Raw genomic sequence first — 10,181 nt, 5'->3', positions numbered from 1 at the left:
GGCGGAGGGGGCGAAACACCACAGCTCAGACAAACCACAGCGGCGGCGTGCCGCGGGAACACCCCCGGTGACATCATCAGCCTGCGGCGAGCGCCACGGATGACGCTGCCAGCTGGGACAAAGGACGAGTGTGTGTGTGTGTGTACACAGGGTGAAAATAACTCCTAAGTTCAGCAGCCTGTATCTTCTGGTACATAATCATTATCTGGTCAGGCCACATGTGTTTCTGTGCGTGCTGGACTGATATACACAGATAGACAGCCTTTCATCATGAACTTCTGTCCTGCTGTTGGTAAATAAACGTGTGTGTGTATGGAGTCTCCACCCAAAGCCGGCCAGTGCCGCTTTAAGTGGTGTCACACCACCCCGCACACACGCGCTCTTTCAAGCAGTGTGTTGGGTGTGTCCCTGCTTGCGTGCCATCTTACCCCTTCTCTGATCACAGCTGAAGCCCGTTAACGCTCCCACATGACCCTGGGAGTTCACCCAGAGTCGAAAAAAACAAACCCCAACTTCACTTCACTTACATGCCTATCTGTTACAAAGTCAGTCTCTCTCTCCTTCTCTCTCTCTCCCTCTTTCTCTGGAGGACTGTCTATGTCGCTCTTCCCTCTCCCCCCTCTCTTTCGCACCTTGGCAGAGGACTAAAGGCAGAGGAGAGACCCTCTAACAGAGAGGAGGGGCTGGCTTCTGGGAGAATCGTCCACGGAGCTCTGATCTGGATGACTCTGTGCCTCAGGGATTTGGTCTGGACTCAGTCCTTATCCTCTACATTCTCTCCCTGAGGGAGAGAGAGGGAAAGAGAGAGAGGGAAAGAGAGGTAGAGAGAGAGAGGGGGGGGGGGGGAGGGAGAGAGAGAAAGAGAGGGAGAAAGAAAAAGAAAACGAGGAAGGAAAAAGAAAGAGTGAAAGAAACAAATGAGCCCTTGTCCTCTTGGTGTGATGACGGCGCACTATACAGCCGCAGAAGGTTCCAGTAACTCTACGGTCAGGCCTTTATCCCCGCTGCGGGACCAGACAGTGAAGATGATAAGTCTGCCTACTGCAGGCTGCTGGCAGACTCTCGCTCTTTTGATTAAGCTAAGGAGGAAGAGGTTTAGCCAGGACATGGGCAGAGAGACGGAGAGAGTCTGGTGTCTGAGATTTGGTCCCTACAGGAGCAATGCCACGCTGTCTCAAAGACACTCTGGAACAGCGAGGCGGCATGAAAGGGTGGAGTGGCAGGGGGGAGAAGGGTCTGGAGGGGGGAGAAGGGTCTGGAAGGGGGAGAAGAGAGCCGGAACCGTGGGAGGACAGAGATGAGGAAAGGGAGGATGATAGGGAGGAAACGTGAAACGAAAAACCAGAGGTGGGATGAGAAAGGCACTCAGGGGGTTAGGAAAGAAGCGTCCGTGGAGGATGAAAGGGATGCACAGAACACAAAGCTGAGAGAGAAAGAAGAAGAACAGAGAAGAAGAGAGAGGGGTGAAGGGGGGGAAAAGAGGGGGTGGAAGGCTGAGGGATGAAAGACAATTACTCCCAGAATGCAAGAGGTAGAAACACCAACGGAGGGAAGGCTTTTAATTGGCTGCCTGGAGACAATTGCTTCAGGCGCAGGAATTAGCATGCAAGAGGTCAGGAGAGAGGAGGCTTCAGGGAGAGAGAGTGAGAGACAGGAGGGATTTGTTACTCTTTCATTCTCGCACGCCCTTCATCACTCTGGTTCACAGTCAACCCTTATCGAGTTCTTCTCCTTTCAAAATCTTTCACCTCCCTTCTTTCCCTCCCACTCGAACGCGGTACAAGTCAGTTTGAAACCAAAGGTTCTGTCACTGTTTGGCAATACAAATGATTCAGTATCTCCAGTGTCTCTCTGTCGCTGCCAAAATTCATTCCCAGCAGCTCACTGAACTCCCCCAGCTAATCCTGGACCTCCCTCTCTCTCTCTCCCTGCTCAGAGTTCCCGTGTTCGGGGATGCTGGGCATGGTGTCCGGCCTGATCACGGACCCTCAGATCACGGTCTCGTCCCACACGGACCGGAGCTGGGTGTCTGAGAACGCCCGTCTGCTGACCAGCCGCTCAGGCTGGACCTTGCTGCCCCAGCCCCAGCCCTTCACCTCCGAGTGGCTCCAGGTGGACCTGGGGGAGGAGAAGCTGGTGCGAGGCCTCGTCATCCAGGGAGGGAAACACCGAGAGAACAAGGTCTTCATGAAGAAGTTCAGACTGGGACACAGCAACAACGGATCCGATTGGAGGATGGTGCCGGACGCCAACGGCAACAAGGCGAAGGTGAGGAAGGGGGGGGGGTGTAGGTGGGAGGGAATAAGAATACTGTTATTCCGTCGAAGATTTGGTTGAGAAACATTCGCAGTGTGATAATTTGGCGTATTATGATCATTCGTCAGCCGATTTTCACTCCGGTCCTCTGTGTTGAATCATTCATTTGGACCTGTCCTTGGCTATGGAATCACTCAGACTTCATTTCAGCAGTACTTAAAACCACATTAGGATAAGCATCTCGTAATGCCTCTCTGAGTCCTTCCTAGTCCACACACACACACACACACACACACACCCTATTCCCTCTCCAGCTATCCCACTTTGTATTCCGTTGGCTCGCAATGTCTATCTGTGGAATTGCACCCTCTTCAAGAAAGAGAGAAAGAGATGGAGAGATTAGAGAGAGGAGAGAAGGAGCTGGAGAAAAGAGATGCTGGGAGACCGAAGTGACCCCAGATGTATCTGTCAGCATCGGTCTGTACAGAGTGTATCACACGCTCGCACTCACAAACACACTCTCCATGATTCACAAACACACACGTACACGCACACACACATACATACACACACACCTCAAAGAAGTGCCACAACAGCCTGTCCCCAATTACAAGGCCGTATGACAGGGAATAAATCTATTCCAGATGGTCTGATACTTGATTTATGACAGAGCGAGAGGCTCAATGTCTTCCCATCCTACTTAACCTCCTCATTCCCTCCTCCTCTCCCTCCTTCTCTCCCTCCTCCTCTTCCTCTTTCTCTCCCTCCTCCTCTCCCTCCTCTCCCTTCTCTCCCTCCTCCTCTCCGTCCTCGCTAAGAACCTCCCTGCATCAAAGGCAGTGGAAACACTTTCCCCTGTTAACAGCCATTAATCCTCGTCAATCAGACCCCTCTCCTTATCTCCCGCCTCCTCCTCCTCCTCCTCTCCCTCCCTTGTTGTTTTCTCCTTTGCCTCTGTTCCTCCTGAAGAAGGATCCGTCCTTTTGCTGTCCCTTCGATAACAGATAGACAGAGAGAGAGAGCGAGAGAGAGAGCGAGAGAGAGACCGGGCTCTCCTGCTGATGTTCTCGTCACTGGGCCTCGTGATGTTGGCAATAGTGTTGGCAGTCCATCCAATGCTTTAGATGTCAGCCAGAGAAATCTGGTAATCTTCCAGTGTCTCCCTCCCTCCATCTCTTCTCCTCAGCCCAGGGTTTGCTTTCAAAAGCCGGGAATAAGCTTGCCCGAGGGTAGCTCTGTTTCCACAGAGATATCAGTCAGCGCTCTGACACTATCAGTAATATTGTGCTTTGTATCTCCCCTTTTCTCTCTCTTTGTCTTTGTCCCCTCCTCCCTCTCTCCGGGCTAGATCTTTGAGGGGAATCTGAACTACGACACCCCAGAGCTGAGGAGCGTGGAGCCTTTGCTGACCCGCTTCATCAGAGTGTACCCAGAGAGAGCCACCCCCGCTGGGATGGGCCTGCGACTGGAGCTCCTGGGCTGTGAGATGGAAGGTAGGCCTCAAACACACGCACGAGATCAGAGAGACACACACTACACACACCATCTTTAATCATCCAAGTGTTGACAGTCAGCTACGTGCGAGCCTGGTGTGTAGTTGAAGTGGGGGATTGAAGATGCGTTTGAGGACTTGTCCCCCCCCTGTTGAGGCAGCAGCTGTCCAGGGGCTTCTCCTCCTCCTCTCTCTCTCTCTCTCTCTCTCTCCAATCCTTCTCTGCAACCCCTTCTCACTCCTTCTCTCTCTCTCTCTCTTGCTTGCTTGCTATCCCTCTCTCTCACACTCTCACACACACACACTTTCAAAGCTTATTCCGAGCATAAACTGTTAAGCTAGGAGAACATGCTCTTGCGGGCCAGTCCTAAGTGGATTTACATATTGGATTTCTGCGAGGCGACGAGCCCGGCCTGCTGTAAGCAGGAAGTCCCACTAGGAGCTTTAGACAGATGATTATGCTTGTTTTTTACCACAGAGGTATAGGTGTGTCTCTGTGTGTGTGTGTGTGTGTGTGTGTGTGTGTGTGTGTGTGTGTGTGTGTGTGTGTGTGTGTCTGTGTGTGTGTGTGTGTGTGTGTGTGTGTGAGAGAGAGAGAGACAGACAGAGGGAGCTGAACTCTAGTGAAAAAGGCTAAATCCTCATTTCTTTCCCAAGTCCCCAGATCCAGCCTTGAGCCTCTGTTTGACCCCTCCACTCTAAACCAGACAGGGGCTGATCTCCCTCATATTTCATCTTGGACAGAGGCACACACACACACACACACACGAGAGAGAACACATCTTACACAGCATTTTCCAGTTATTGCTCTCTCTCCTTCATTACGCAGCCACAGTCCAAACGCACACACACACAGGAACATGGAGGGGATTGGGGGCAGTGCCCACATCCAAAGGCACCATGCAGGCTGTAATGATAGGCCAGCGCACGGCTCAGCCTTCAACCAATCCCCAGCCTCCACCCCTAGCCTGCCTGTGCCCAAGCCCCGTTCCCTCCCGTCCAGACCCAGCCCTACATGTATATATACACCCCGGCCACGGCATCCTCCGATAAAAGCATTTCTGTTAATAGTCTCTCCAGATTAAAGCCCAGGTTTTTTCCGTGACACTGGGAGGGGCTTCTTGTGTAAACTCTGGGCCTGCATCTTTGTGAGCAATACCACGAAAACTCCACCACCCTGCAGCTGTGTAGAAGTAAACATGTGTCTCTCTCTCTCTCTCCTACGTAGCTCCGACCCTACCTCCGACCACGCCAGCCCCCAGCATCACCCCGTCGGACGAGTGTGACGACGACCAGGCCAGCTGCCACAGTGGAACAGGTGATGACTACGATGTGACAGGTGCTAAGATCACCCTTGTAAGACTGCTGCCTGCCCTGTCGCCCCCCCCATGCAGCCCCTCCTCCCCTGAAAAACCCTCTTCCTGTTTCTACTCATCCCCAAGTGCACGACCGTCACAGTCACCTAGCCCCTCAGCCTCCCAGCCTCTCATTCTCCCATTCACCCAGCCTCCCAGCCCCTCAGCCTCCCAGCCCCCCATCCACCCAGCCTCCCAGCCCCTCAGCCTCCCAGCCCCCCATTCACCTAGCCTCCCAGCCCCCCATTCACCCAGCCCCTCAGCCTCCCAGCCCCCCATTCACCCAGCCTCCCAGCCCCCCATTAACCCAGCCTCCCAGCCCCTCAGCCTCCCATTCACCCAGCCCCTCAGCCTCTCAGCCTCCCAGCCCCTCAGCCTCCCAGCCCCTCAGCCTCCCAGCCCCTCAGCCTCTCAGCCCCTCAGCCTCTCAGCCTCCCAGCCCCTCAGCCTCCCAGCCCCTCAGCCTCCCAGCCCCTCAGCCTCCCAGCCTCCCAGCCAGCTGCCCATCATCCCTGTCATGTATTACCAGCCTTGTCCTGCTCTCCTCCCCTCCTTGCCTGGCCTCCTTCCCCACTAACCTGTCAACCTGTGAGCCAGCCCTGCCTCTGCACCAGCCCTGCCTCTGCACCAGACGGTCCCCTTAGCCCAGAAGTCTTTGGGGAGTCGCCATGACCCAGTCTCAGTCCCTTACCCAATGACATGGAGCTGTAGTTAGTCTGGCTACTGTAGACAAAGAGGGAGGACTTCAGTATCACAGAGAGGAATGTTTATGTGTGTTTGTACGGTTAGCATATTTGCATGAATATGTAGTCCTGGTGGGTTAACCCTAACTCTAACCCTATTCTAAGCTAACTGGAGGCTAACGACGTTGTGTTGCTCTGTTAGGTGGGACAGTGGTGTTGCCTGAGGCTACAGTGGAGATGGACACTAAACCAGGTAGGATGATCAACTCCAGGCAGTACAGAGAGAGGGGGAAGGGGGATGGGGGGGTTGTGTGTTTGGTTGTGTTTTAATGTTTGAATCAGAGTCTGTTGCGTGGGCGGGAATGGTATTTCCATTAGGACTGAGAAGAATGTGTTTCCTCTGCCCTCATCTAACGGCGCAGTGACTCCAGCGGCTGCTCATCTTTCCCTGAGCTTGTCAGAAGCCCCGCTTCAATTCTCCCAAGAATGGAAAAACCAAAAACCCTTTTAATTGGGAAATGGAATTTCCGTAGAAAAATGCTGCCAAGTGCCTAAAAAACGCGGTTCCACACGGGAATTCCATCCTTTGAGTTTAATGGGTAAATATATTCACCGCCTGCAGAAACAAGTTAAAAGCCTGAGATTATTAAAGAGAACATTGGCTCAATTCTTTATCCTTCAGAGAGCTAGCTTAATGCCGCGGCAACAGCAGCAAACACAGACTCCTGTAGACGTAGCTCACATCCCAAACATACCTTTCCCTTGTGTCGCCTGACTGGAAGTCGTTCTTTATCCAATTTAAGAGCAAAACCGGCCTCCCCGCCGGCCCGTTCTCACGCACGGATCCCCGCGAGCCCTTTCAGCCTCTGTCCGTGTCAGCGGTGGATTGTGTTGTCGGACTGCGAGGCCTTTCTGTCAGCCGTATCTGCCTCTCCAGTCGCAGGCTCTCCTCATTAAAAACTCCACCTCCCAGAGGTCCACTGTGAATGCAGTCGTCTCCGCGGGACACGCCGGCGCTCTCTCTCTCTCGCCACGCTATCTCTCCACTCGACAGTCATTCAACACCTTCCTTCGTCAGCTTTGTGGCCTTTATTAAAAGGATGTCATTAGCTAGGATTGGAGCCATCTCCTGCTATGGCAGGCAAGGAGGCATTATAGTCTGCTGTTGAGATGTCACCTTCCTCTTCCTCTGATTCATACTTTCTTTTTTACCTCCACTTGATTTACCCTATAGTCCATTCTATAGTTCTTTGCTGCCATCTAGTGGATGCCCTTATAATCGTACTGACTGGACAGTTACGGCATCCATTGGTAACCGGTTCCATGAGCACTTCCTTGGGATTCACAGCACAACAGCTGTGCCCATGGGCGTATCTAGTCCAAACAAAAATAATAACAAATCTTTCATATTTCAAATCTAAATTTGTTAATTTCTCTTCCTAAAACCCACAAGGGGACACTATTTAAAATAAATGTGTTCTGAGGGAACATGCCCCCCTACCTCCTAGTTTTGCTGGATCACAGGAAAAATAATAGGTTTTATCAAGGGGTTTAGCCCCCCCAAAAGTGGGAACCTCGATTCGTCCCTGGCTGTGCGTGCGTGTGTCTGTGTGTCTGTGCGTGAGCAGGTGTACTGATCTGACCTCTGACCTGATCTTACCTGTCATGTGCTCCTTGCAGCGTTCCAGTGGTTTGCGTGTGACTTCGGCTGGGCCAGCGACCCCTCCTTCTGCGGCTGGTCGTCAGAGGACACCGGCTTCAGGTGGCAGATACAGTCTAGCGGAACCCCCACCCTCAACACCGGGCCCAACATGGATCACACAGGTACAGAACAGCTCAGTCGAGCTATGTAGCGACTACCAAGCCAGCCCGCGTTTACACCAGTTTTGAGCGGAACCTTTCTAAATAAGATCAGCCATCAACGGTGGCCGTATTTTATTTTTACGCACCAACTATTGTCACAGTTTGGAACCAACTATTCAGGTTCTGAACCAATTTATTTTCGGTCAAAATGCTCTGAATGTTTCAAAGTTAGGTGTAACCGGAATTAAACCCATTCTGTGTTGGTCGGAAAATAGTTTCAAAGTAGACTAGTACCTACACGCTCTAACGAATCCAAATGATCGCTATACGTTCCTGACCGTTGTTTTTGATCGTGTCGTGTCCTCTCAGGCGGGTCAGGGAACTTCATCTACACTCTAGCGACCGGCGCCCAAGAGAACGAGATCGCTAGGTTGGTCAGTCCGGTGGTGAGCCACGACCAGGGGGCCGACCTGTGTGTCTCCTTCTGGTACCACATGTTCGGCTCTCACATCGGCACGCTGCACGTCAAGCAGAGGAAGGAGACAGTGGAAGGTTGGGCTGATATCCTGCTCTGGACCGTAAGCGGTCACCAAGGCAACCGCTGGCGTGAAGGGCGGGTGCTTGTGCCGCATTCCAGTAAACCGTATCAGGTAAAAATCCGTAGGACTTCAGTTAGGACCATCGATTAATCTAGCGAAATATAATGAGCTAATGTTAACAGACGTAGGTTGTTAAAAGGAGATATTCTCCCCCTGTCTATTTCTCTCTGTCTATCTTCTGTCCCAGGTGGTGATTGAAGGTTTGGTCGAAAGGAAAAGCTGGGGCGACATCGCCGTTGACGACATCAGAATACTCAGCGACCTCAGCATGACGGATTGCAAAGGTAAAGGTTAAATGACGTCCAACTATGGATGGCCAAAGTAGGCTACACACATCCCTCACTGAAGTAGAAGTACAGCTACTCATGTTTTAAAATATTGGTAAAAGTCAAATAAACTAAAATATGTTTACAACCTTGCAAAACTTTTTATTTATTTATATATATACTTTTTCAACCAAGTCAAAAATATTTTTGGAAAAAAGTTTCCAAAGGTTGAAAAAATATTTTTCATTAAAAAAAGTTTCTCAAGGTTGGAAAAACAGTTTGAAAAAAAACATTCTCTAAAGGTTTACAAAATATATAGATCATGTATCAATAAACATACAGAATGCCTAACCCTGCAGTCTTAGAAGGCCCAGACCCTTTTGAAAGTACCATCCACACCATCCACAATGTTTTGGCCGACATTATTTTAGAATGAAGGCTTCGACCGTGTGACTCAATGTCTGTGTCTCCGTCTGTTTCACCAGATCCTGATGTGCCCACAGAGGCAATGCTGCCTGAGGACCGCTTCAATGAAATACGTAAGTCACTGAACGACCTGTTACACAAGATGAAGAACATAATGCCCAAGGAAGAACAGAGGAAACACTGTTTCTCTCCTCACCTCTCCTCTCTAGTTAGGGCGAGATTGACTGACTCATGAGAATGTCTATCTTGTCATTCACTACCTTTTTTTTTTGCTATTAAAAGACTAAATATCTCTCCCTCCATCCCTCTCTTTCTCTCTCCAGCTGATGACATCACAGATTATCCGGACGTGGTGGAGAGTAATGAAATCAGCGGAGCTGGCAACATGCTGAAGACCCTGGACCCCATCCTCATCACCATCATCGCCATGAGCGCCCTGGGGGTGTTCCTGGGGGCCATCTGCGGGGTGGTCCTCTACTGTGCATGTTCCCACGGGGGTCTCTCAGACAGGAACCTCTCCGCCCTGGAGAACTATAACTTTGAACTAGTGGACGGAGTGAAGCTAAAGAAAGACAAGCTCAACTCACAGAACTCGTACTCCGAGGCGTGAGGGGGGGGGGGGGGCAGGTGCGTGTGTGTGAGCGGGCGTGCGAGCACAAGACTGTAGGCAGGGAACTTCTCTCAGAGAGCGGACGAGCTAAAGGGACTGCCAGCAGCGTCTCATTGGTTGACGACAAGTTCAGGAACCAATGGGAGGCTTGGACTGATCCGTGATTTACTCAGGAGCTGCAGTAAGAATAACCTTCCAGTAGGGGACACTGTGTACAAAATGAAATACAGGAAATTAAACAAAAAATTATGTACAGATGATTTAGATTATATTTTAATTTTCTATTTTGATTTTCATTCATTTCTACAATCGGATGCTGGTGTTGAGACCAATTTACTACAATTGTTTAAAGTATTTATCGTTTTCTTGGAGGAAACATTTTTCATCTTTTATTTTCAAAAAACCTATTGATGTTGTGTTTGAAGGTGAGGTATCAAACCCCCAAAAGAACCATATCTGACTAATTGGTTTAACTGCGCGTGTTTTGCAGACAGGGTGTTGACCCCTGACCCCAGGCCCCTGGCCCTGTCTGCGTGGTCCTGTGCTGTGGCTGGGTGTGGTTCTAACAGTGCCTTTAGTACATCTTTGTTGGCCTCCTCTGTTGATTTGGGAGTTTGGACATCTTTTATGTTCTCAGTACTAACATGGGTACTAACTAATACCGTCACTATCGAGTTTGCAAAAACACGAT

The 10,181-nt window shown here is 50.8% G+C and overlaps 1 protein-coding gene across 1 annotated transcript; it reads left to right on the top strand.

Annotated features, from left to right (window-relative positions):
* Positions 1 to 1,917: 1,917 nt before the first annotated feature.
* Positions 1,918 to 9,715, top strand: LOC124470312 (neuropilin-1a-like; the record flags this gene model as incomplete). Its single annotated transcript, XM_047024151.1, has 9 exons — positions 1,918 to 2,268; positions 3,605 to 3,749; positions 4,977 to 5,087; positions 5,989 to 6,039; positions 7,467 to 7,610; positions 7,959 to 8,239; positions 8,376 to 8,472; positions 8,940 to 8,993; positions 9,204 to 9,715. Coding segments are annotated over 9 exons (1,521 nt in total), but the record flags the coding sequence as incomplete, so codon positions are not given.
* Between the last annotated feature and the right edge of the window lie 466 nt (positions 9,716 to 10,181).

The sequence above is a fragment of the Hypomesus transpacificus genome, chromosome 8 (assembly GCF_021917145.1).
Source record: "Hypomesus transpacificus isolate Combined female chromosome 8, fHypTra1, whole genome shotgun sequence".
NCBI classification, from domain to species: Eukaryota; Metazoa; Chordata; class Actinopteri; order Osmeriformes; family Osmeridae; genus Hypomesus; species Hypomesus transpacificus.
The sequence above is the reverse complement of the archived record's forward strand: the minus strand, read 5'-3'. Positions and strand labels throughout refer to the sequence as shown.